Source organism: Ictalurus punctatus, chromosome 23, assembly GCF_001660625.3.
Source record: "Ictalurus punctatus breed USDA103 chromosome 23, Coco_2.0, whole genome shotgun sequence".
In the NCBI taxonomy this organism is placed as follows: domain Eukaryota; kingdom Metazoa; phylum Chordata; class Actinopteri; order Siluriformes; family Ictaluridae; genus Ictalurus; species Ictalurus punctatus.
Window position 1 is genome coordinate 19,352,724 of NC_030438.2, and position 27,745 is coordinate 19,380,468.

Genomic DNA, 27,745 nt, shown 5'->3' on the forward strand with positions numbered 1-27,745 from the left:
TGTGTGTGTGTGTGTGTGTGTGTGTGTGTGTGTGTGTCCTGTTCAACACGACGTTCACTTCTCCGCTGCAGTCACACGATAACACAGTGACAGGCGATCAGGAGGTGGGAGATATGGAGCTTCAGAGTCACTTACTTCACTACTGACTGCATAAACCACCGGATGGACGCAGTGCTCAGACACTAGCAGGTATTTCTTTTGCTTTCTATCATTTACATTTCTGCCTGCACTTATTCCACTATATGCATGAAGTTTTAGCAGTGACCAGGTTGCTGAGTTCACTCTGATTCACCTTAATTGATCAATTTTGGGGGAAATTGTCATTCAGGACACGTCCCTGTCTGAATCCCCCCCACATCAGACATTGGTCTGCCATAAAAGCGTTACAGTTTACAGTTTATATGAACTTCCCGTATGAATGATGTCAGCCGGAACCTCTGTGCGCTTTCAAAGAGGACATTAGATTCATGTCGGGTGTGACCTACAGTACGACTGTGCTGCCAAGTCATGCATAAATATATATATATTTTTTTTTGTCGTTTGCGAAGAGGAAGACAGGAAGAATAGTAGATGTGTATGTGTGATTTCTAAAAATGTGCTTTACAGACTTCCAGCAAGGTTTACAGATTACTACCGGTAAGTATTTCTCAGTATCACACTGTGTGAGTCATATATCTACAAGCGAACAAGAGCTACGGTTAAAAGCCTATATCTTCTAACTTCATCTCATGATCATTCGTGAGCGAGAGCTCTGTCTCTGCATCCTTATCATCCCAAACCATCCCTATCTGTACCGTAATCAAAATACCACAGAAGGAAACTGGGAAAGGCAAGGAGGGGTCGGAATTCAAATTGTGAACTCTCTGCCCAGAGTACGGAAATTTAAATCGTGTAAACAAATGTTCCATCAGGCACCGTTGGCTTATCACGCACGGACTAAGCTCTCCTAACCCAACCAATATGTGTGTGTGTGTGTGTGTGTGTGTGTGTGTGTGTGTAGCGCCATGCTCCACCGGAGTATGAGGACAGGCGGGGTGGATCTGCCAGAGGTGGGGTCAAAAGATGTCCCTCTCATCGGCTACCGTCCCCTCACGCCGGAAACCGGAGGTCCTCCTGGTCAGCTGGCGAAGGAGAAGGATGCCGGAGAACGCACCTCCTCTTCTCAGGTGAGACGGAAAACGTTTGGGATGGCTGTTCGTCATCCAGGTTGTTCCTCCTTATCATCGTCCTCATCATTGCAGTCGATAAAGTCGAGCACTTGTAACTTAGTGATTCCGGTTCTCTGCCGGATTAGAACAGTTAGTATGAGTTCCCAATTAAAGAGGCGGTTTGTAACTTTTAGTGTCGCCATAGTTGCTTTCAGAGCTAATTCAAAACATTGAGGAAGCAATCACATGTCACGTATTGAAACGATGTATGCCTTATTAGTTTCTTTTTATGGAACATTCAGCTTGATCAGAGTTGAACGGTTGTGTTCAGGCTGGGGGCGGAGCTTATTTCAGGGTCAGAAAAATGACACAAAAAAAAAAACAGAAGAAAAAAAAATAGCCTGGTGCACTGTATGGCAATACCGTATTTGTAAGCTTTTCAGAGATCGTGGGATAACATTGTAGCATTGCACAATAACTTATTTTTAAGACAAATGAAAAGGCATGAATACTTTCTCCGAACACACACATCAATGCTAGCTACACGGCTGATGACGTGCAGTTTAGGGCAATTTATACTGTACTGCTTCAGGTTTTTGTGAAATACAGCCCAGTTTTACCGCCGTTGCCACTGCGAATGCCTGCCTGCTGTTTTTTTTGTTTTTTTTTTTAAATGTGTTTCATGTGACGAAATTTGTTCCCATTTAAGCTAGGCTATGTCTCGAGTAAGGTGAAAAACCTTTTTGTTCTTCTGTGCCTCTTCTCCTCTCTGACTATAACAGTATGGCAGACAGTACGGTTCTTATCAGCATAAAGCTGGTCCTTCTGCTCATTACCCAGCTGCTAGGTTCTCAGGCAAGCTGTGGAATGATGTGATAACCCAAAAAGACATGCTATATCATGGTACAAGCTAACATGCAGTGATAAAAATTTGTTATATTGACATTTTGTTCTCTCAGATACCTCCGCTACTTAAGTACACACCTAGAACAAAGATTAATCCATAACCCTAAAATATTAATCGGTCTGTTTCTATGTACAACCCCAGGTAGAACCCTTGATTATCCAAAGAACCTATGAGGAACCCTTTTAAAAATTGTACAAAAACAAATATGTATACAAATATATTTTTTTGCCTTCTTTATGATATCCATTGCCCCCCCAACCAACCAACCAACCCCAAATCCTGAGTTTTGGTGATATATTTACTACACAGGACCATCATACTATACTATACGTTCTGTGGAGAACCTTACAACATTCAGAAAATGTTCCAAGCATTAGGCCTTAAGAAAGCTTTCCACTTTAAACTTTAATGATACAACAAAAATTCTACAGAGAACTTTTATTATACTATTACAACAGAGGACTATTATAAGACCCTAAAAGGTGTGATCAGATAGAAATGGGAATACACTCACTGTGCGTTCACTGTTGCTAGGCAACTGAAACTAGCAAAACAACGTTAGCTAGCTGCGACATAGCCAATAGTCTGTTATAAAGAAAACGAAAGACATCATTATAATTAAAACTATATAAACGTGTCAGGAATGTCAACATTTACCTCAGATGTGCAGGTTAATGACTAAGAAAACGCACGTCATGACTGTAATTACACTTAGCATTGGTCGCTAACCTAATTTCCATAGGTTTCCGCCATTTTGAGAAACATTGTGAGTAAATGAAGCGATAAATGTCAGAATTGCGGACTGTTCACACGCGTTCTGTCGTGAATTCTAGGTGGTCAAGATGATTTTTAGGCTTTTAGAACCATTTTGTGGTGCGTAGCGCTGTATGACTTTCAGGAGGTTCAAATAGCTAGATATGGTTCTATTTGGAAGAATTAGCCACACAAAGAATCCTTAAAAACTCTTCGTTTTTTAAAATTATTTTTATTACATACGTTCCTATTCACCAATTAAACACTAATAAAAACTCACGCGGTATGAAATCATAGCAGGATTTATAGCTTTATAGTATTCTTAGACCCTGACTTATTTATGAACGTTGCACAAAGATATTACGTCTGTGGATTACTTTTTTAATTAAGGACGCCTAGTAAATGCTATAAACGTAAAATGTGAATGTATTTGTATCACTGTAGTTGTTTATGTGAATTATTTATTTAAATAATTCACTGTAATGACTGAGTAATAGGCGGTAAGATGACTAACTAAGCCATGAAGTGAAAGTTTAAGAGGCTAAAGTTGCGTTAAATGTAACTAGACATCCCAGAAGAGCATTTCTCAGCTCAGTTTCATGAAACGTGCGTCTGTTTCATAACTTTTCTCTGCTCAGAGTTCATTTAACACTTTGATTCCACAACCTAAAAAAAGAAGTCACACTAACTCGGTGCGGGGAGATTGCCACGGCCATTTCCCTCCTGTCGGGTCACATGACTCGGTGCCTCATGGGTCTAAAGCAATGGGGTCTGGTGTGTAATACAGTGGCTCTTTTGTAAGCTGTGTACTCAGATGACACAGTCAGGGACTTGAACAGTCAACACGCTGAAACTGGATCCCGCACCACGGCTCGGCCTTTAATAAAAACGCCAGGGTGAATGTGTAAATTAGAAGAAAGCCTCGGGTCATACTTATGTATGTCTAGAGCCCCGGTTTGGCTAAAAACAGGCCGCCGATGACCCAGATCGGCTTCCAGTGCGTCCTTGGCTTGTGTGTCACCATCAGCATGTGCAATTCTGGTCAACTGAAATGATGTCAGAGGAAAGCGCATTGCAGGAACTTTACTAAAGGCTGATTTAACTGACGACCTTGAGAAACGTCCTTCAGTGGTCATTATTCCAGACACGTCTGAGAGAACACCGGTCGCATTTATGCAATGTTCGGTTCAAGGCTTCGTACCGGGAAGAAGGCTTCGCTAGTTTAACTAGCCCGGCTTATAAAATAGTATTCATTGCTCTTTAAGTGCCCGAAAACAGGAGAAAAATTAAATCACACGTGAGCCATTACACCAGCGAGCCAGCCCTGTAATTCAAGTCTATTAAACATTTTAATACCTTTATACTTGTTTTTGTTAGTATTGAACATTTAAGGTTACTTATCATTTCGTAATATCACATAACAACGTTAATTCGAAAGGAATGGATAAGGGTTTTGTTGTTGGTTTTTTTTTCTAAACCAGCAATCGTGCTCTAGTTTTCTAGTTTTAAACACGCCTAAAATTAATGTTAAATATCTTAAAAACATAATTATTCATCTACACAGGAAAAAAAAAAACACTGTTTCGCTGGGTATCCGGCTTAAGAATGGAATAGCCTAATTAATGTTTCATAGCGTAACAGGGCTTCACAAAACGTGCTAGTTTGGTTTTCTTCCCTGTTTATTTCCTGTTTACGTATATTGAACAGCTCTTGTCGTGTATGATTTAACATGTCTGATGGTTAACGATTATCAACCTCTTAAGCGATGTTACACGATGATATAAATCATTCAGAGGAAGACGGTTTGATGGCAAGAGCCGATTTTTGTCAAGGCTGATGGCACCGTGTCGCCTCTCCTGTTCCCGAACTGAGGCCGGTCAATTTTCCTAATGCAAATATGGGATTAAATATTAAAGGATGCGATCGCAAAACCTGGATCGGGAGTATTACTCGGATTCACTGAGCGAGTGAGGTAGGGGGGAAAACTAGGGAAAAGTTCAGCGTGAGAACAGAGGAGAGCAACTTGAAGAAACAGGAAGCAAGACAAAGAGAATGGATTCATGGAGAGATGGAGAGAGGATCTGTAAATAACTGTCTGTGATGTTGTTTAAAACATGGACGCTGCTAAAGCAGTGTACATGACTGTAACGTGTGTGTATGTGTGTGTGTGTTTGAGAGAGAGAGGGAAAATAGGCACCATGACACAACAGCATGTCCTGTTTCCTGTGTTTGTCCACACTTTATTATGCACTTCCTGTAGCCTTAGACAGACTCACAAGGCTCTTTCAGCACAGTGGGACTTTTATTCAAGGTGAAACCCACCATAAAAGCAAAAAAAACAAACATATAATGCAATACAAGACTTTCTTACTACATTCGACTCTTTGTTTTATATGTACTGTATATCAAAAGTTCAATCAATACACAGGTATTGTTTCGTTGAACTGTAAACAGATCCGTACACAAGATTATTGGTGTTTCATACAAATGGTCTGTTACGAGTGATTAATCCAACATAGCTCATAAATCCTCTACAAATCACCCTGCCCGGCCTTTTCAAACTGTCCATGTCCCAAAATACATATACACTGCTGGAGAGGATAGACGTTAGGTTGGAAAACGCTTGGGTTTTTCTTTAACCGTTGTGTTTGGATAGAACGATCTGTGAAATGTGTGTGAAATGGACGAAACCATTCAGCGTAGGGGTGAGTCAAGGACCCCCATTGTTCCGGTTAGCATACAAGAGGTGATGAGAGTAGGGAGAAACCCCTCCCCCCATAAGAGCCATTACAGTTCATCACCAGGGATGGAAAGAGTAATGAAAAATGATACTCGAGTACTGTGAGTAGAGTGAAAATTCCCATCCTAAAAACCACTTCCGTAAAACGGAGGCTTGTTTAAAAATACTCGAGGCGTGCCTATTTTAATCGTATAACAGCGCTTCCCCCTTATAAAACTAGCTAACCTTTAGTATAAAACCGAAACCTGCTTCAGATTTACATTGAAAATGGTGGTTATTGATTTAGCAGACGCTTTTATTCAAAGCGACTTACAAATGAGGAAAGACAATCCAAGTAGTGCTACCGTACAAGATCTGTACCCGAGTTGTAGAGAAACAGTGCGCGGATTCGAGGTGTAAGAGCCAGTGTGAGTGCAGAATTTAATTTGTTTTTAGTGAGGGGTGAGGAGTGGTCAGGGATGAGTTAGGGGTTTGTGTTAGGGAGGTGCTGTTTTCCGGACAAGGTCTTATACGTGAGCGTCAACTGTAATTGGTCATTTCATATCCCTTATCAGTACTCGACAATACAAGAGGAAGAACCTGTATGATAATATAAGCTCCTCAAATATCACAAAATTCAATATCCACCAAGCATGTAAACGAGATCAGAGCAGGTCCAGACGTTCATCCACAATTAGAAGGAGAGACCTCGGCGTGAAACGTACACCTCCGAGTGGGTCTCCACGGCCTTACTTCTCCTCAGCCTCGTGCACCTCACCGAGACAGCGTTTATTATACATTATTATACATTATTATACATTTAAGAGGCTGCTTTGAGGTTTAAATCCAGTACGGCACATGTACGGCAAAATCCCCAATGCTTGTAGTGACCTCCACGTGAGGCAGAATAAAACAAGAGAACTAATAGAAGGAAAAGTGCTGAAGTGTTAAATCAGTGCTGGACATTTTACTACGTTGTGGGATTTTACTAAGTCCTCATAATCTTACAGTGAGTCTGTGAGGGTTTTGTTGTTGTTATTGTTGTTGTTGTTTTGTAAGAAAAAAACACAACCCCCTGTTGATCCACCTCTACTTTTTTTTTTTTTTTTTTAAATATATATATATATATATATATAAATCATATACTACAGCTGAGCATTTCTCTATTATCGAGAAGAAAAGCTGAGGAGCTGATGCTAATTGCTAAATGTCAAAGTACTAAAGGAGAGCGAATAAATAGAGGGCTGGTGAGGGAATGACTGTTTATAGCTGCTGTAACGTAAGCGAGAACAGGAACTAACGTGTACGTGTGGTTCTTGCCTAATCAAAAATGGTCATCTCTGACAGATTGCTATGGTCTAATAATGCACTTCCTGTTTTCTTCTTTGCCTCGCTAAGGTGATCGAATCTGCGTTTATTCCCCCGGTGACTACAGTGAAACTGTAAATACAAGGGCAGGGGTGTAGAAAGAAGACTGCGTGCTTAAAGGGTTAACTGTTCGATTCAAATAAGATTAATCGCGCGGCTCATCCTGGTGTGTGCACATCTGCGTGACCCTGTAGAAGTGTTATCAACACCGTGCTTACAGAGACGTGGCATCCGTCCACGTTAACGCCACACAGAGATGGCTGCTGTGTCAATACGCGCCGCTTACTTAACCGGCTCGTCTTTTATGTCGCCTGAGCCAGAGGTGACGCTGCCGGCTTGTAAACGATCACAGGGTTTGCTTTAAAAAAGAGAACAATAAACGCTTAGAGCGACACGTCCTCCGCGAGCGTTTCACCGGGGACGTCACTGTGAAGAAACGCAGCAGAAGAACAATGTCTTTAAAAGCATAATCTGCTTTTTGTCTCCAGTCTGCTCTGGTCTGGCAGGTTTATCCGCTCTGAAGTCAGGAGACTGTGTGTGTGTGTGTGTGTGTGTGTGTGTGTGTGTATTATGGGTGTGCCCTCATGACATGAACCTAGGGGGTTGTCTTAGCTACAAGCTCAGGTGTGTTTGTGTAGCTCCACATTGTGTATGTGTGTGTGTGTGTGTGTGTGCGAAAGAAGAAAAAAGAGACAAAGAACTCCCAGCAGAGAGAAAAGTCAAGATAAAAGGAATAAGCGCGGTTGATTCAGCTGAGGCAAGGCTCATGAGGACGCAGTGTTGTTTTTGTCACAGGCTGTGCAGGATTTCCAGGAAGTTGGCAGATCTTCACCAGTCTGGGCTTGTTGAGTAAGTTTCGCGTTCCCATTTTTGCAGCTATAAGAACTGAACCGCAGCCGGGGGGCAGAACTTTATGGCGCATGTCAAGATGCTTGTGCATGTTTAGGATTAATGAATGATCTTCTTTCTTTTTTCTTTTTTTTCTCCTTTGTGCTCATTCATACACAGATCTGATGGAAAACCTTTTCGTGTGAAAAGCACGTGGGATTTCGGTTGAGATTTCACGACACTGTACTATAGTATACCCGCGCGTACGATCCAGTAGAGATTCCCATCGTTACGACGTACCTTTAGCTGCACTTTGGACTTTTGGCCTGATTCGCACGATGATAAATACATTATGTGAGGTTTATTGATTTTTTATTGCAAACACGCTGTCAGTTCAGGGCAAAACTTTGAATATATAGAGTAGTGTTACTGTAATGTAAACAAAATGCAAAGCCACAGAGTTTGTATGCAGTTAAAGTAATAGCCGAGTGGTTCAGATAAAAAAAAATTTTTTTTTAAAAACCCCCCAAATGTTAAGAATGATGGAGGCTGTTCTGGGACATTTACTGTTTCTCCAAGATGCTCGAACAATGAAATGACACTAAATGATTTTATTCATTTTTTTAAATGTATTTTTTTTACGTTAAACTCCTCTTTAAAAAAGTACACTCGAATCTAGAACCCTTAATTTTACATTTACACTCCTTCACTTAGCAGACGCTTTTATCCAAACCGACTTACAAATGAGAAAAATACAAGCAAAATAATGCTCTGTGTTTCTCTGGGGAACATTTTGAAGGTGTTTCCTTGTCAGAAAGAGTTCCAAGTTAGGAAACTAGACCCATTCATTAATTATTCACCTGAAGAACCCAAAGAGGAAAAGGATGTAATGAGCAATCATTCGAAGTTTGTATTACATATAGTACATACCCTATTAATACATGCAGCCTTGGGGGGGGGGGGAGGGTAATATTTAGGTCGTCTGTCGTGATAATTGGTACTCTTTTAGAAAAAGGGTTCTCTAAGGCTTGGTTGGATAACTAAGGGTTCTTAGCTTTCAAGAAAGGGTTCTAATTGGAACGTTTTCTGGTTGAGAAAAATACTAGGGGAAAAACAGGGTTCTTTAGCAGTTATGTAAAGGTTCGATTGATAATTAAGAGTTCTTAGTGTTCTTCTTGGAATTTTTTTTATATTTAGCTCCACTGTCTTGGCACGTGTTTAGAAAAAGGGTTCTCTAAGGGCTGCTTGGATAATTGAAGGTTCATAGCTTGCAAAGAAAAATGGTTGTAGTTGGAACCTTTTCCGACAGATAAAAATATTAGGAAAAATTTACGAGTCATGTAAAGGTTCCTTTGATAATTAAGGGGCTCTTCTTGGAAAACGTCCTAACAGGAAAACCTCACGTTGTAGGATTCTACACAGACCCAACATCGTTTCCCTCAGAGGGACAGCCGAGTCGCAGTTAAGGGTTCTAAATCTTTTAAAGTGCAGTACTGTTTTTCACATGAATCTCAAGATGTTTCGTTTTTAGTCTAGAGAATGATTTTATCTCGCGGTGCTGAGTATAAACACTGTACTGAAAATGTAACTAAAACCTTATCAGTGCTTGTGATTGTGTGTGTGTGTGTGTGTGTGTGTGTGTGTGTGTGTGTGTGTGATGTCATGCTTTGCGTCTCATGAATATTTCATGGTGGAAAATACTGTCCGGCGCCCCGAGCAATTCGATATAACTGTAGAATAATACATGACCACGTTTCTATAGTTCTGCACTCCCCCCCCCCCCCGTCCCCCCGCCCGTCTCTTTTTTTGTTTTTCAGCAGGCAGAATGCGAAACAGTTCATCCAACAAACACATTTACATTTTCCCTAACGTGACACACTTTCCAAGAGCCTTCGTGTTAAACGCCGTACAGTTTTCCATTGTTCGTACTCGCCTGCGAGTGAAAGGAGGAATTGTCGGAATGAAAGCGGTGCTTTGTCGCTCTGTGCCTGCGCTGCGCTTCGGGTTGTATTCGGAGCGCCGTGTGATTTGTTCTGTGGTTTAAAGTCTGGGATTAACCGACCAGCTGTTGTGCAGCAAAGTGATTTTCAAATGCCTAAAGTGATTTGGAGCTGATTTACTGATTTACGAAAAAAAAAAAAAACCTAAATAAAGAGAATCATTTGTGTGTGCAGTTAGTAGATATTTTGTGGGTGATTTACAAAGGATGACCTGAAAGAAACTTGGTGTGTGATTACCTGGAAATATAACCGTCTGTGTGGTGCTGTTACAGTAGTGATGGGGTGGTGCGATGACGTGGATTTACACTAAAGAATGTACCTTTTATCCATTTGTAGTTAATGGAAGACGTTAGTTCCTGTTGTCGCTTACGTTATAGCAGCTATAGGCAGTCGTTCCCTCACCCGCCTCCCCTCTCTTTATTCTCTTTCTTGAAGTTAATAAGACACGCCTGAAGATGTCAGAAATCACAGTTTTACCTCTGACTGTTACAAAGCTCTGACACCGGAGACTCCTTCCATACACGTTGGACAAACGCGTGAACGAGGGCATTGATATAACCCTGCGATTTGCAGCTGCGCTACTGCTGTTATAGAAAATTCATCAACACCTTCCGACCAATCACGATCCAGAATTCGAAAATGTGTGTCCGTTCCTAATGTAAGGAAAATCACACCGTGGGTGCTAAATGAACATTTTATTCTGAATTCGCATCGGCCCGGACCTCTCGTATTTAAGCGGACGCACAACGCCCGACGTGTTATTTCGCTCATGTGAAAGATACAATCCTGCAGAGATCCTGTTCATAAATGAATGTTTATCACATTTTCTCTCTCTCTCACACACACACACACACACGCACACAGTGCAATGTTTAATCCTAAAAACACGTATGAATATAACAAACGCTTTTAATCACAATCACGTCTCTGCTGTGTTCCGCAGGTTGAGGCCTCCCCCATGAATACCACTTGGTACTGTCCACTCAACCTGGTGAGCCCACGTTTCTCTCCGTACAAGAACGTTTTTTCAACAAGACCAGATCAAAATCTATTTCTTCAGTGACTAACTGTGACGAATATAGCACTATTATATCAGGAAATAGGACAAGACATCAAGTATCTGATCTAATGACGGCGACATGCTCCAGCAGCCGTTAGCGCTTATGTTATAGCTTCTTACTAGCATTGACTAGCATAACTCGAAAACATGATTTAAAAATTAAAGTTGTACAATTTCCCCGATTTCTTTAAATATATATATATGTTGGTGTTTGGATCAAATTTGTTAACACGCCACAAAAGTCCTAGAGACATTCTCAGTATAACCTGACCTCCATGATCCTTTGCTAGTTTGCTAACTTACAGTAGCTCATTTTAGTGAGGAACAAACTCACTGGTTTTGACGCTAGCATTATATTTATTACATTATATAAACTAGCACTGCAAATTAAGACTCTGGCACTGAAATCTGTGACTAATGTGAGCTAGTTTACTAGCGGTGATTTAGCTAGCTAGTTGACTAGCCAAGTTGGTCTCAGCGGTAGTCACAGTATTAGGCAGTATTCGAGGAGGAAAGAGAACATGGTAGCATTTCTAAATTCATATTCATGCACATTCAGAAATCCTGGCCTGGTCCCTAGGCCATTTTAGTCATTTCCTATAGATTATTTTCCATTTGGTTAAAGTGACAGGTTCAGCTGGGACTCGGGAGGAAGTTTTGAACGGACCGCAGTTCACGTCATTGTTGTTTATTCATTTTTGTCTCTGTATCAGTCCACCGTTTCTGAGAAGGAGGAGGAGGGCATCATCTATACGGTGATCGTGAAGCCACAACACGGCGACCACAATACGCAGGTAAAACCCGCACGCGACGCAAATGAATCATACACTAGCGAATCTTTGACTAGCAGCTAAGCTGTTAGCGCCGTCGGGTAGGCGAAATCAAATGACGCTCAAACCTCACACTTCCCGAGCCGTTTGTTCTTCCACAAATCGAGGAGGTGAGATACCTTATTTGATGCACGCTGTAAAATTTAATCCTGCATTCATTGACATTTTTAATCAATGTCCTCGTGAGCGATCATTTTTTTTCGTACCCGAGTACCGTGTACCAACGTCACTGTCGCGGCGCTAAAATTTACACGTTGCGTTCACACACACTTTCACGTTGCAGTCGTCATGTCACCGCTCGCAGTGCGTAAAGGCCGGGACAGAGGAGAAGCTGGTCCTTCACCTCCTCCACTCCTTCTCCATGGAGGACACGTCCTTCATCTCCATCTTCCTCTCCACCTACCGCTCCTTCACCACCACTGAGAGGGTGCTGGACATCTTGACGGACAGGTAAAGACCAGATTCCGGCGAAAAATGGATAAAAACGCCGCTGTCATGTATGTGCACACGAGTTGATTTAGTGCATCGTATGTTTAGTTAATTTGTACAGATGTGAACTGCTGTGACATTTATTTAGCATTTTCGGTTATTTAGGTTGGGATATCCACCGGGAGACAGCGGCAGTCCCACCCGCCAGACCTTCAACAAGTGAGCGTTTTTGCTTCATTGAACTCTTATTGGAGTTTCTCATTATTGCACAAGTCCACAAAGGCGTCGTAAAGTGGCGGCTTTGTACATGTTCAGTAATCCTCATGGTCCCTTTATTATCTGTTAATGGATTATTAATAGCAGAAAATTGGCTATTGATAAGAATTCCTTTTTAATAAATGTCTTTTATGCATTTTATATCTGTTTATTTAATGTTATTATGTTTTGCGCTAAGTATTTGTTTCTGTTTGGCAAGCTTAAGCTTATGTATCCCACTTTCAACTTGATTACATTCAAGTGCTAAAAATAAGAATCAAAATTATTATTATTATTATTATTATTATTACAGAGATTTCTGACACACACCTTTGTCTCTCTGTGCATGTTCAGGGCAGTGTGCACCGTGTTCAGCACGTGGCTGAGCGAATACCCGGAGGACTTCCACTCACTGGGTGAAGCCTCACGCCTGCTCCGCCTCGCACCCCTGATGCCAGATCAGACGGGGTTAGAGGTCAAAGGTCGACTGCTGAAGATCGCGGAGGAGCTCAGTGAAAAGTCCCTGATTCATGACGCTACTTCAAGTAAAGAGACATCTTTACACCCAGTGATCTAGGAACTGTTGTGAAAAAGAATACATTAATAGTGTCAGTTCTACTTTTTAACAGAAAAAGAAAAACCTGTTTTTGTCTTAAAAGTTTCAATTTAATTACATTTCAAATGAAACTGAATTCGGTTTTGTTTAAATATGGTTTTCTGATGAGCATACATAAACGTACTTGCTGTGTTTTAGAGGCTGCAAATAGTGTGCAGCAAACATCATCCCCTGACCCTTCAAAGTTCGACGCCACCAACATCCTGGCTCTTCCCTCGAGCATCATAGCAGAGCAGCTGACCAAGATCGAGACGGTGAGCCTTTCAATTTATACGCGAATCCTGAATCCTGTGCACTTTCCTTCTCTTTAAGTCTGTCTTTTGTTTCATTATTATTAATAATAATAATAATAATAATAATAATAATAATAGTAGTAGTAACAGTAGTAACAGTAGTAATAATAATAGTAATAGCAGTAATAGTAGTGGTAGTGGTAGTAGTAACAGTAGTAATAATAATAGTAATAGCAGTAACAGTAGTGGTAGTAGTAGTAGTAACAGTAGTAGTAATAATAGTAGTAGTAGTAACAGTAGTAGTAACAGTAGTGGTAGTAGTAGTAGTAACAGTAGTAGTAATAATAGTAGTAGTAGTAACAGTAGTAGTAACAGTAGTGGTAGTAGTAGTAGTAACAGTAGTAGTAACAGTAGTGGTAGTAGTAGTAGTAACAGTAGTAGTAACAGTAGTAATAATAATAGTAGTAGTAGTAACAGTAGTAGTGGTGGTAGTAGTAGAACAGTAGTAGTAACAGTAGTAATAATAATAGTAATAGCAGTAATAGTAGTAGTAGTGGTAGTAGTAACAGTAGTAGTAACAGTAGTGGTAGTAGTAGTAGTAACAGTAGTAGTAACAGTAGTAATAATAATAGTAATAGCAGTAACAGTAGTAGTAGTAGTGGTAGTGGTAGTAGTAGTAATAATAATAGTAATAGTAGTAACAGTAGTAGTGGTGGTGGTAGTAGAACAGTAGTAGTAATAGTAGTAACAGTAGTAATAATAATAGTAATAGCAGTAATAGTAGTAGTAGTAACAGTAGTAGTAACAGTAGTGGTAGTAGTAGTAGTAACAGTAGTAGTAACAGTAGTGGTAACAGTAGTAGTAACAGTAGTAGTAATAGTAGTAACAGTAGTAATAATAATAGTAATAGCAGTAACAGTAGTAGTAGTAGTAATAGTAGTAGTAGTAATAATAATAGTAATAGCAGTAACAGTAGTAGTAGTAGTAGTAGTAACAGTAGTAACAGTAGTAATAATAATAGTAATAGCAGTAACAGTAGTAGTAGTGGTGGTAGTAGTAGTAGTAGTAATAATAATAGTAATAGCAGTAACAGTAGTAGTAGTAGTGGTGGTAGTAGTAAACACTATAACTGAATTTAATAGTTTATGTGAATTTACTCTACTTTTCCATGAAAACTGAATAAATTATAGTTAATACAGTTGTCTTTATTTCAGCAAACATTTAAATAAACGTTAAAATATTACAGGGTTACCTTTGTAAATTTCTTTACACTTTTACTTGTATTGCGTGTATTAATGCTGGTATTACGGTTATAGCTTCTTAATATTAGCCGATGCAGTTAATAATGTTAGTTAAACAAATTTAATCTGATCCTCTAGGAGCTGTTCCTGAAGCTGGTGCCGTATCACTGTCTGGGCTCGCTGTGGTCTCAGAGAGATAAGAAGGGCCGCGAGGGTGTGTGCTGGTCGGTCCGAGCCACGGTGCGTCAGTTTAACCGTCTGGCCAACGCCGTTACAGCCTCGTGCCTGTGGCAGACGGAGCTGAAGACCCAGCAGAGGACGCGCCTTCTGGAGAAATGGATCAGCGTAGCCGAGGTTCGAGCGCCTCATGAGCACTTTAATCCTCAGATTACTGTGCACTGCTCAGCAGTGGATTTATTGATCCGGGCCATGTGAGCAGATTACACACCAGTGCAACTGCGTGGATCTTTATTATTGCTAGAATTCAGCTTATACGGTTTAGCTGTGAAGAAAACAATTCCCAAACCCGCATGACATCATTCCGCGTAGAAGCGAATCCACTATATGAAGTAACAGCTAGCAGCACACTATCTTCTCACACGAGTTGGTGCACTAGTATGTGATAACAGGAACTCGAGTGTCGCAATCGACTCGACTCAGAAGTGGGAAGTCTGAACTCGGAAACCTAGACAAACGCCTCAGACGCCTCTCTGATAGTGCGTGTTTAGTTAGCAACAAGCTAGCCAGCTAACATCAGTGATCACGAGTTTATGATTATGTATTTACTTTCTCAAAACACCGAGCAGTGTTGTAGATTTAACCCACTAATGTGTCTGTGGTGACTGATCGAAAGTAAATACTACTATAAACTCTTTTAAAGGAGTAAAATGATGTTTTATGCACTGTTCATGGTGTGAGCGGCCATGTTGACACGACTCCTTCTGGTTGAGTACGAATTCCAAGTTAAGGGGGTGTTTTCTTCGGTTACAAAACGTGGATAAAGTTCATTTCTGGCGTTTGAAGTTCTAGCTATAAACCTACTCTTATTTCTAGCTCTGTTCCACTTTGCATTATTTTGGTGAACGATCTTCTGTGCTTGTCATGGAGTCATGAGGACGCTCGTGTCATCCCCGTATGTCTAAACATCGTTTTGGGGTTTTTTGGTGTTTCCCGAGCAGGCGTGCAGAATCAGGAAGAACTTCTCGTCGTTGTACGCCATCGTGTCCGCGCTGCAGAGTAACCCCATCCACAGACTGAGGAAGACGTGGCAGGAGACGGACCGGTGAGTGTCTCGTCTCTGATCGCACGGGAGATAACGCCTCAGGCTCGGGAAACAAAATCCCCTAAAGGTCCGAGACGGTTTTAACCCTTAAAACTCCCAGGAGCTGTCAGTCCGGTCTAGACCGGAGCCGGGCGGAACAGTTTGGAAAAGTATCGACGTTTAATTACGTCTACTTTGTTTACACGCGGGTTAATATCGTTTGAACATGAAAAGCCTGCCCTCTTTTAGTTTTTAATTCAAAAGTCCTTAAACTACAGGTGTGCTAGTCCTGTGCTAGTTTGGAATCAGGAAGACTAAAAGCTGTGTGTGTGTGTGTGTGATGTGACACCGACAGGGAGGCGGTGAAGCGCTACGAGGAACTGGCGTCCATCTTCTCGGAGAAAGACAACTACTCGCAGAGCCGAGAGCTGCTCAAAGAAGTGAGTCGTGTACACGGAGACGAAGGCTCGCGTTCAGACGTTACACGGGATCTCACACGCGCCATGTCGCACGTGACGTACACGTGTCCACATAAAAAAAACAACAACAAAAAACAGGCGGATCGGATAAGATCTGATAAGAGCCCGGACGGTGTCTTTTTGTGCTAGCAGGAGAGCTCCTGTGGGGGAAAATCAATGCTCGAGTTAGCATGAGCGATCAGCAGACTTAAAAACACCCTGATGTGTCAGTAGTCAGTATGTATGCGCTGACTGTGCAGATATTTCTGCACACGGTGGTCAGTTTCTGTATCGATTCACTAAAAGACCAAAATCACAAAGCAGTAGGCAGGGACACTGGCTTCAGCTCCGTGTGGACGTCTTTAAAAGATGGCAGAGATACTGTTACCCCGCCACTGTCCGTTATCTTTCGACACAGCGCTCGTTATTCCTGTAATATCACGGCGATTCGCCTTCGATTACAGTTTTCATTTAGTGAAGAATGACACGTCGTAGTTTTACATCCGCTGACGGTTCCGTTTCACGTCGTGGAACTAAAATAAGTTCGTTCCCGCCATCACGTACGTCACGGCAGCTCGTCACGTCTCCGAGAAACCGCGAAAAGTGTCGAGTCCTCTGTCCCGAAGACGTTACAAAGTGCTGACACCGGAGACTCCTTCCATAGATGTTAGATGAAGAATAACAGCGAGTATTAGTGAGAACGATGGCGTTGATATCAACCCGCCATCTGCAGCCGCGCTACCGTCCGAGCCGTCGTTATAGGAAACGAATCGACCGACGCCTTCTCTTCTGACCAATCACAAATCACAGTCCATACGGTGAATAAATCAAACACGTATCGTACCTCTCGCTCTTGATTAACACACTTTGATGTTGCACAGGAAGGCACTTCCAAATCTGCTAACCTGGACACTAAAGTCAACAACAGAAGACACACGGTGAGTGATCATCAGCGATGATAAGTTCTCCCACTCACGTAGAGTGCGGATAAAAGTCGAGAAACGAGTACAAAAACGTCCGTGTTTATTCTGCAGTCCAGTGCTCAGGGCACCGTGCCGTACCTGGGCATCTTCCTGACCGACCTCACCATGCTGGACGCCGCGGTCAAAGACAGACTAGAGGTGAGACACGCACCACGGACGCCATCAGACCCGACATCGTTGATACGTCAACCCAAAAAAAACCAATATAACTCTGTTAATATAAATATTCGATTTTCCTCAGAACGGCTACATCAACTTCGACAAACGGCGACGAGTGAGTTTTATTCCTTTCTAGTCTTGCTTTGCTTCATTTTTTCGGAAGTGTATCGGAAATGGACTCTTTTTTTTTTTTTTTGCTTTCTCGTCCCTGAAGGAATTTGAGGTTCTGGCTAAAATCCGTCTCCTCCAGTTGTCCTGCAGAAACAGCACCTTCCGTACGGACGAGTCGTTCGTGCACTGGTACCACAGCGTCCCCGCGCTGACCGTGGAGGAAAGGTGAGCGCTGACGCTTCCTCAAAATCGCAAACGTACTTTCCCACCACTGTAGACTTACTCCCGATCGCACACGTCCTCGCCACTTCGTCTACCGTCGCGTGACAGGGACGTGTGGGCGGAGCTAGAAGTAGTTACAAGTAGATTACCGATCGCTCGTCGAACGCTCGTCTCCGTCTCTTACGGCACGGCGAGCTTCGCGTCAAAACACGTCCGGATTCTTATCCACTACATGCGCTCACTACACAGGGTGTAGCGTAACGCCGCCGTAGATCCTCCCTGCCGCATTGTACACCAGATCTGAGAACAAAATATTCGAAGGCACGGAAAAGGAGTCACTCATTCCTCTCTACTCTGTGTACGATATTAAAGTATTGGCGCCCTTGACCCTTCGTGGGTTACGTGTTTTTTTTTTTTAAACGTTGGGGTTATATTTGACTCATCGCTAGTCTTTGAATCCCCAGAGAAACCCCTCCTACTTTCGAGGGTAGTGTTAGATGACGTTAAACATGTACCGGCACTCAAACAGGTTAGGGAGAGTTTTCGCAATGGGATCAGTTTGACGTGATGTGTGATGTTCTGATGCAGCTACAGACTGTCCAACCTGATCGAGCCTCAGGGGGAACCGGGTCCAGGACGTCTTACGCATCCTACCGTTATCATCACGCAGTGTCCTGAGTAAGCATCTCTCTCTCTCTCTCTCTCTCACACACACACACACTCACTTTATAATTCTCCTATATACTTGCCCACTCTGTAACCCACGCAGGAATAGATGTACCAAGCTGCGAGGCAGTTTTTAAGCGTAATTAGACCGCATTCTGTGTGGAAAAAGTACAGAATCGCCATGAACGCGCAATTAAAGCACAACGCTTTCAACAACACGCAAGAGTGCACCTCTGTCTGCCGTATAATCGCGTCTGAAGTGCGAAGGATAGCGCAAAAAAGGGTGGAGAACCTCGAGCGTGACTCATCCTATAATCCATCCGATATACGAAGCTTCGGGACATGAACGGAGTCCGGTTTTGTGTGATTATCATTTTTTTCCCACCTCCCAACACCCACGTATAAATCAGCACAGCGCATGTTGCTTGGACCGAACAGTCAGCGTTGCCAGGTGCGTTTAAAATGGAAATTCATTTTCATAGGTGCTTTGTGTTTCTAACAGTGTAATAATTCTACTGGTGAACCAACTGGTGACATCACTAAAAGAACTCGTGCGAATCGGTGTTTTTACAGAAATACCGGGGATGTCTCAGCTTAAAAATGGAGAGACGTGTACAAGACACAAATACCAACTGATACAAGTATTAATACCACAGTACGTGAGAATGAATCCGAACGAGTGTAAAATTTACAACACAAAACATTTAAAACACCTACGTCATGTACTACAGCTATATCAATTCATTTTAAAGGTAAAGTGTTTATTCAGACAGTGCGGTGTGTGCAGAAATCTGTGTGTGTGTGTGTGTGTGGTCTCCAAAGCCTTCCTGTATTAGAGCTCTTAGTCGGGGAAATCCACGCGTTTTCTGTCTGTTCAGGATAAATCCCGCAGACGCCGCACGCTGACGAGAGTGCGGTTTGTAACAAATTAGATTGTTCTGTTCTCTCCCTCGTTCTCTCTCTCCATCAGCACTCTCTCCGCTGTGACAAGCTCGGGCATGGATGCCGATGGAATATTTGATTTCCCTTCGCCTGTCAATCATCTACTCTCCAGGCTTGCCAAGGTAAAGACCAGAGAGCACACCGTGATTGAATTCTGTCACTCCATTGAGTTATTTACACTCATATCATGGCGTTTAGTCTTCACTCAGCACTTTTATATATATTAGTTCCTGTTTTTTTTGGATAAAGGACGGTTTCAGATCAAATCCAACAGAATTGAACTCTTCATGCTCTTCCTTGTCTTTTTATCTCCTCCTTCCTCGCCTCCATGGACCACCTTAAATTCCTTTATATGATGTCAGTAAGTATAATCATCATTGTCCCTCTTATTTCCACCTCCGTTTTTGGTTTTGTTTTTTTTCTTTAGCACATGAAATCCCCTTCCGTTTCCTGTCTGGATGTCGAATCGTCCTCTCAACCCACTGACCCCACCCCCACTGCATCGAGCACACCTAATAACGTCTCCAAAACCCATCGGCGCTCCGTCTCGTGCGGAAACGCGCCGTCCAATCACGCACCGGAGGCGGGGCCAGACATGCGGATCGTCAAGATACGGATGGATTTACACGATGGGAATTTATACCGCAGCATTCTGGTACTGCCTCGTAACCGCAGCACTGTTCTACAATCGTTCAGCGAATACTGACGTAGCCGATCAAAGACATGCCATGTTTCTTTTCTGTTGTTTTTTTTACTTTTGCACAGGATGCTAACGTACAAGGCTAATGTAGCTAACAAGTAAGACACACCTATAGCCACCGGTTTTTACATAACGCAAACTGCGTTATTGCTGTAATGGTGTAATACCATGTTAAAATAAATGAGCATGTCTCTAAAACACATACATATTCTTTAAGGTGTACCACAGGGCTCTATATGTGGGCCATTGTTATTCTCCTTTTTTATTTATTTATTTATTTATTTATTTGCTGACATTAGATCTAAATAAGCTTGGAGTCAGCTTCCAGTTCAGTTATGCAAAATGTACTGCTATTTTTGCCCTGGAGCTACAAGGCTAATGTACTGTACGCGCCAAATAAGAAGTACTTATAGCCACCAGTTTAGCGTAATGTAAACTGCTTATTTGTTCGAGAGACAGACTTCCCATTCATTTTAGCCGCATTAGCATCGTAGCTCCAAATGTCAGACCCCAAAGAGTTTGAAATGTAATAAAGACTTTAATATCTCTCTATTACAAACACTAGCGCACAGCAAACTATGGGTCGTAAATGAGATCCGACACTTTATTGTTTTCTGTACTGTATTATCAATCTTCTCTTTTTTTCCCCCCCCGATTTGTTTGATTTCTCTCTCCTCAGGTTAGTAGCAATGACAAAAGTCCCACTGTGATCAGCTCGGCGTTAGAGAAGCATAACCAAGACCCCCGAGAGGCCTCCAAATACGAGCTCATCCAACTGCTTCCTGAGGGAAAAGGTAACACTCGGACCTCTTCCTCGTCCTGTACGTCCTTAACGTTTCGTAGTCAAGAGAAAGAAAAAAAAATCAATCCTTTTTATTCATAAGTAGGCCTTATCAGTTAGTGTAATGGAAAATCTGAGTTGGGAGCGAAAGTTTGCACCCCCCATTGTTTTTGTGTGGGAACTAGGGAAGACCAGTTGATTATATATATATATATCTATATCTATCTCTGGATGTCAATTGAAAAGTTTGCATCCCCTTTTCAAAAAGTTTGCAAACTACGACATCCAGATATATATATACTTTTAATATCATTTTAATACGCTACATGAACACTCCCGCCATTTTGTTACCTGCAGTAATAAAGAGACGCTTTTTATCTAACCTCTTCTTTCCGTGGGTGTGCAAACTTTTGCACTTTAATCTGCATGTTAACTCGAATCCTCTTTATTTGTCCCAACGGACAGAGCTGACAATACCCGCCACAGGAAATGTGTTCTACGCCATGAGCTCAGCTAGCACGGACTTCCTGTTGAGGAGACGAGGAGGAAACACGCCGGTGGATTCGCCGTCGCTGAACAATGAGACCTGCGCAACTTTTCCACGAATCAAGGCCAAGGGGCGGAGGCTGGTCCGAGCACTCTTTTAACACAACAGAGACAAACATGTGGAGTAACGTTTCTAATAAAATCCCATAGTGTGTAGTAACATATGGGAGAAACGCTTAAAGGGATACTCCAGTGTTTCCGTTTTATCTTTTAACCTAATCTCGAACTACGACGTCTGTCGTCCTCGTGTGATCGCCTCGGACAAGGAATTCCACACGGTTCCCTGAAGCCAGGGGAAGAAAAAAAAAAACCTGTAATGGAAGTCTCACCCGTCATTGTTGGAAAATTACACGAAACGCTGCTAAAAAATTCTATTATGCTCGCCTCGCCCTCACAACTTTACTGTTTCCGTATATAACAGCTGGGGGTTTGAAGTTTATCGAGCAGCACAATTCAGAAACGTGTCGAAATCGGAGTCCGTGGTGATCACGCGTGCACTAGACACGTGGTGTGTAGATATTAGGTTAAACCCGTTGGAGTATGACTTTAACGTGATTGACGATGTAAATCGGCTGCCTCGGCTAAATTCTGCACTGGTTTTTGCATTTCAGAAGTTCAACTAGGACAGCGACGAGAACGAGAACGATGCCACGCTGCCGGCGTCGCGGCTTTCTACCTCGAACGGACCCATACCCTTATTAGCTTCAGCTAATCCGTGAAAACGCCGCATTAACGGCGACAAGGAAACCACGACTGCAACTCCACCACTCACGTGTCCAAATGCACGTTAACGTCCTCCTGTGACTTTATTTTAAGCAAAAAGATATTTAAAAAAAAAAAAAAAAAAAAAAAAAAAAAAAAAAAAAACTCACTGCCACTTTGTAACCAAGTATGCAAACACGAGGTTCTGACTAAAGCTTTTAAAGATGTCGATCTAACAGCAACCCATAACACTGTCCACGTTTAGGATCTCGGTATCCACGCGGCGATGAAGCTTTCGGTCGTTTATTATTAAGGATGTTGGATGCACGGAGCTCACGGAGAGATGCAACACTAAGTAAATAATCTCGATTTGAATGTGTTATAAATGTAAACGTGTACAGTAACGCTCCGGTTCTAGCTTCACGTCAAAGCCGTCTCTCGCGTTCTCGTGAACCCTGCGCCGCTGACGTGCGTCTGCTCCGAATGCTCTTGAAGTCTGGTCCGAACCGAAGCACTCGAGCTCTCGGCTCAGCGCAGGGCAGAGGAACCGGGTCTGGGGTTTTGGGGTTTTGATTTGGTAACAAGTGCTTTGTTATCAGGTGCTCTCGCTTCTGCCGTGTTGCTCAGGATAAGCTTATGTTGTACATTCACCTCTGTATAAATAAATAAATAAATAAATAAATAAATAGCTGGGTTTATGCACAAATGTATACCATCTATTCTTGTACGCAATAAATTTTCATTTTGATACGGTACGTGTCGGCTCTTTGTGTACCGCGCTTGTGTTGTATATGAGGAACGGGAGGTTTTTCTTCCGTGTTTCCTCTGCGAGTGAACGAGAAATCCGCACTTTCGCCTGGACACGGTCAGCGATCGGCCGCTTGTGTGTAAGAGTAGGCGGATCCTGAAGACTTTTAGTGACCCCAAAAAAAAAACAAGGACAAACTAAAAGGCATCTTTAAATGTTATCAGGACGGTATTTAAGAAGAAATTCAGTGATTTCAGCGGTTTCCACTTTACATTGTTTTATTAATACTGCATCATTAACCCCGTCAACAATACCGCTTATGATAATCCTGATCACATGACACACAAAACGTTTCGACATCCGTTCAAACGGGAAAGATTTTAAAAGGGTCAGCACCCTGAGAAACGACCGTCGCAGAGCTCCAGCGTCCAGACTGATAAGCGGAGTGCATATATGATTAGCACAGCAGAAGCGTTTTTGCTAAATAAAAGCAAAAAAAATTGTGAGTTATACATCTGTTTATTACTATTTACGTGTACCGTTTACTAGTGCTGGCCGATCGAGCACTAAAAACAACCTGAGATTTACATGTCAATAATTTTTGGAGAGGGGATATATTATTATTATTATTATTATTATTATTATTATTAGTGCACGTATTTAAATATATTTTGATCTTTTATACATTTTAAGAGAACTGAACAACAGCGACTACTACAGACGATATGAATATATATAAAAATAAAAACTAGCACTGCGGCGTACCTCGTTAATGCGCTTTTTCCCCAATGTACCATTAAGTGCAAAAGTTTGCACCCCCTCTTGGCTGAAAATTTTTTAATGCTCCCATTAAAAGTAAAATAAAAAATAAAAAGAATCCCCGGTGAGGACGCGCTCTAGGTAATTATCTGAACGTCCCTCGTGAATCTGATCTCATGACTTAAAACAGTCGGTCTGATTAAGTCTCGTTTAAGGCATGGAAATTTTAAACCGGCTCAAACTCTCAAGCCGCTGAACTACGAGCCATGACGTTAATGTATTAATGTAATAAAGTATTATTAAAGATCGTTTTGATTGACGGAATAGTAATTTTTTTTTTTTTTTAACGAAACATGTACAACCCAAACGTGTCTGGATGTCAGCGGTAAAGCCGTGCGGTCTCGCACTCCTCCTCCTCGCCCGTACAGGACTCGCACTTCAGCGCCGCCGCACGATACGCCTTCCACACGGCAACATCCTTCCGGCACACGGTCCCGCCCCCTCGCTTCTCCTCCGCCTGGTTCCTGTTAATGTCCCCCACGCACACCCAGGCCCCGCCCCTCAGTCCGCGTCCTCCTCCCGCGCTCACCGCCCACTTGGAGTGATCCTCCGTTGCTTTGAAGGTGACCCGGCCGCCCGGAGACAGCAGGTTCACGTCCAGAACCTTCCACCTGGAGGAGCAGTCGGACCGGAGGACGCCGGTGGAGCGACGCCAGAACTGCACCAGCAGGTCCGTCTGCAGCGTGGGAGCCACCCAGCCATGGTATAGGTCTGAACCGGACAGCACCGGGGAAGTCAGAGTTACATCCACATGATCAGAACAACAATCTGCTGACAAAATGGTTTTTATCTGTTTCAAATGAATTGTTTTAGTGATGCTACAGAAGAGGAACCCAGGAACCTATTGAGGAACACAGGGACCCATCAAGGAAACTTTTCAAAAACAAGAGGACCTCTGTCCCCCAAAACTCCAAGACCTTTTTAAAGGAACCAAGGCAACAGTTTCAGGAACCTGGGATTCCAGTGTGTTCCTGCAAATATGGAATCTGTTCCAGAAACTTTTTCAAATACTTCTCAGCAGCCAGAACCAATCCAGGAACCTGCTCAGGAACCTGGGAACCTTTGTAGCAACTCTGGATCCTGTTAAGGAACCCAGAAAACTTTAAGTACTCTAGAATCTTACAGAACCTATAATCTATTCAGGAACATAGGAATGTTTTCAGGAGCACAATAACAAGCTGAGGAACCCAGTGAACTTTTACAGCAACCCAGGAACCTCTACAGGAACTCAGAAACTTTTTCCAAGTACTCTGGAAGCTTTTCAGCCATTAGAACCGATTCGGGAACCCAGGAAACTTTTCAGGAACCCAGGAAACTTTTGAAAAACCCAGTGACTTTTTTCTGGAACCTGTACGGGAACCCAGAATCTCTTTCAAATACTCTGGAACCTTTTCAGGAACTAGAAAGCTCTCTCAATAACTTGCAATATTTTTATTTGAATTTTTATTATTAATTATCATCATCTTACCGTTCTCAAAAGAAGCTCCTTTCGCGAAGCTGATGAACTCTGTCCCAGCCAGTGAGAGCAGAGAGACGCTGCGATTAGGCGAGGAGAAGGAACTGTCTGTGACGCTGGAGTTTCTCCGCCCATGCCGGTGTTTACAGAGCTCAGCCATGGTGGGCACGGAGGAGGCCAGGGACTTGGGAATGTCACAGTCATAGATGTGTGGCTGATTTATTGTTAACTGTTCACCTGTGGAACACATCAGTGTTTATTATTATTATTATTATTATTATTATTATTAACTACAATATTCGATCATTGAACAGGTTCCAACTCAGGAACAGTTTTTCAGTAACTCAGGAATCCAGGAAGCTTTTCAGCAACTCTGGAACCTGTTCAGGAACCTTTTCAAATATTCTGGAATCTTTCAGCCACTACAACCAATTCAGGAAACTTCTCAGAAAACTTTTCAAATACAAGGGGACCTTTGAGGAACCTCAGGCACATTTTCACAAACCTGGGACTTTTTCCATCAAGAATCAACTGCAACCTAGAAATGATAACCTATTCAGGAACCCAGGAACCTTTTCAGGAACTCAAGAACCTTCCCAGGAACACTGCAACTTTCTCCTGGAAAAGAACCTACAGTATTCAGGAACCTACTGTAGAAACTGTTCAGAAACGCAGGGACCTATTGAGGAACCCGGGCACATTTTCAGGAACCCAGGAGTCCAGTGTATTCCAGAAACTCTGGAACCTTTTCAAATACACGTGATTGATTTCAGCAACTACAGCCTACTCTGGTACACAGAAACGTACTGTGAAATACATGTCTCAGAAACCAGGAACTTTTTTTTTTTGTTGTTTTTTTGAACTGGGCAAACGTTTCAGGAACACAGTTTTTCTACAACCCGTGAACTTTTTGTAGAACTTTTTTTTTTTAGTTCTACATTCCATCCTATATCTTGTATCTTTTGCTTTTTTAGATATTACCAAAGTGCAACAAGAAAATGAAAATGTACCATCTTAAATCTTATAGCGTAACAGCTGAGCCACACAAGCTGCACAAGAAGAACCTTTTTTCGGAATCCACATGCTCTGAATTATCCAATGAACCATTAAAGAACCTTTGAAAAACCATTTTTGGAGGCTAAAAACCTTGAATTATCCAATGCACTGTTAAAAAGAAGAATAAAGGAACCTTTTTTTGGAAAATAGGAACCCTGCAGTTTTACGCAGAACCCTTAAATAACATTCGAAAGAACCCTTGAAGAACGTCGACGCTCTTAGTACTTCACACAGTTCTGCAGTGGTTCTCTGGATAGTTAAGGGTTCCTTCCTAAAAGAGTTCGAATGATGGACGGGGTTCTTCAGAGGACTTTTAAAGTTCCACTAAAGCAGTGGTCACCAACACTCTTCCTTGAGGTCTACCTTCTTGCACGGTTCTTCTCCAGCCAACAGCGAACACACCTGTTTAAGCTGATCAAGAGCTTGTGAAGGCAATGTTTAGATGGTCAGGTGGGCACCATGAGGGTTGGAGTTAAAGTCTTCAGGAAGGCAGATCTCCAGGAACAGACTTGGCAACCACTGCCTTAACGGAACAGGTGAAGAACACAATTTTCCTGATTCTTCTGTTGCATTGATGGATGTTTATTGTACTGAGGTCTTTGTGGTGACCCTCAAAGCTCCACATTTCACGACGTTCCTCTGTTTACGTCGACAGGAACACACGCGACTCGAACAGAGCGAACGATTTTCTCAGAGATCGGATATTTCACCGCAGAGCGCGGTGTTTTCTCTGTGCGGTGACATTTTGTTTCAGCTTTGCATGATGATCAGACGTGATTAGATCCGAACAGACGTGACTAGACTTTTCAGCCGCCGTGAAAAGGTGCGGCTGCGTTCGACAGCAGGCTCGGGGCTGAAAGCTGACAATCAGCACAATAACGTGTAGGTCTGAAGTGCCATCAACATAACAGCACTCACCTGACAACGAAGTCATAACCTACAGGAAGAATGGTGCTGTCTCTATGGTTACACTGCCAATTAGATGAATTTTTCTCATGGTAACTATGGCAACAAGGCCTGATCTGCTTTTAAGGTGATCGATGGAGGTCCTATCACACGTCGTCCCACGACACTCTAATTCAGGACAAAATTGAGGGGGAAAAGTGCCCTTTTTTTTTTTCTCTCATTCAGAAGCGATCACAGATCTACACTCACATAACACAGTAGTGTAGAGATGAGTGCAAAAGTTTGCACGCCCCGTTTTTCCGCAGCAATTACGCACTGAACTGTATAGTCCGGCTGCAATCCATGAAAATGTTTAAGCACCTCCAAAATCCTTTAAACAACCCTAAAAGTACCCTTCTTGGAAGAAAGAACCCTTAACTATCCAGTGAACCTTCTAAATAAGCACCGAAGAACCACTTTTTGGAAGTAAAGAACCCATAATTATCCAAAGAACCTCTGAAGAACCTTTTTTTTTTTTTTGGAGAATAAGAAACCTTAATTATCCAATAAACTCTTAAACTACCCTCAAAGAACCCTTTGTCAAGGCTAAGTACCCTTAATAACCCAACGAAGCTTTAAATAATTACAGAAGAACCTTTTTTTTTGGGGACGCCAAGAACCTGTAATTATCCGATGCTCTTGGTACCTTGTTCGCTCTTTAATAAGGGTTCCTCGGTGGTATTTTTAACGGTTTGCTGGATAATGAAGTGTTCTCGGCCTTCTAAAACACTGCTCGTGATAGGGTTCTACATGGATCTTTGAAGAGTTCCCTCAAAGGGACAACTGAAGAACCTTTGAGAGTG

At 42.3% G+C, this 27,745-nt stretch overlaps 2 protein-coding genes across 5 annotated transcripts in view; one reads left to right on the top strand and one right to left on the bottom strand.

Annotated features, from left to right (window-relative positions):
• On the top strand, positions 1–22,668 carry rgl2 (ral guanine nucleotide dissociation stimulator-like 2). Of its 4 annotated transcripts, none has more exons than XM_017452973.2 (21): positions 1–189; positions 1,001–1,166; positions 10,667–10,714; positions 11,497–11,577; positions 11,897–12,063; positions 12,208–12,261; positions 12,652–12,842; positions 13,052–13,167; positions 14,526–14,741; positions 15,566–15,669; positions 16,004–16,088; positions 16,988–17,044; positions 17,141–17,227; positions 17,331–17,363; positions 17,463–17,584; positions 18,170–18,259; positions 19,218–19,311; positions 19,617–19,844; positions 20,569–20,683; positions 21,136–21,335; positions 21,828–22,668. In XM_017452973.2, the coding sequence occupies exons 2-20, from the start codon at positions 1,005–1,007 to the stop codon at positions 21,315–21,317; spliced, it is 2,232 nt and encodes a 743-aa protein (XP_017308462.1). In that variant the 5' UTR covers positions 1–189; positions 1,001–1,004; the 3' UTR covers positions 21,318–21,335; positions 21,828–22,668. The 4 variants fall into 4 exon arrangements, with proteins under 4 accessions (XP_017308462.1, XP_017308463.1, XP_017308461.1 ...); XM_017452974.2 differs by having other exon boundaries at positions 21,136–21,299; XM_017452972.2 differs by having other exon boundaries at positions 21,136–22,668.
• dnase2 (deoxyribonuclease II, lysosomal) overlaps positions 22,055–27,745 on the bottom strand; it is an 8,064-nt gene continuing 2,373 nt past the window's right edge. The window contains exons 6-7 of the mRNA XM_047150119.2: positions 24,954–25,178; positions 22,055–24,196 (exon numbers count right to left, since the gene is read on the bottom strand). Of these exons, the coding sequence (XP_047006075.1) occupies positions 23,805–24,196; positions 24,954–25,178 (617 nt within the window). The 3' untranslated portion in view covers positions 22,055–23,804. The remainder of the gene's footprint in view (positions 24,197–24,953; positions 25,179–27,745) is intronic.

Excerpts from the sequence above, each read along its gene's own strand:
- rgl2 (XM_017452972.2), top strand. The coding sequence starts at position 1,005 with ATGCTCCACCGGAGTATGAGGACAGGCGGGGTGGATCTGCCAGAGGTG. Across the intron at positions 12,262-12,651 it reads ACCCGCCAGACCTTCAACAA|GGCAGTGTGCACCGTGTTCA; the intron begins GTGAGCGTTTTT and ends GTGCATGTTCAG. Across the intron at positions 17,364-17,462 it reads ACTTCGACAAACGGCGACGA|GAATTTGAGGTTCTGGCTAA; the intron begins GTGAGTTTTATT and ends TCGTCCCTGAAG.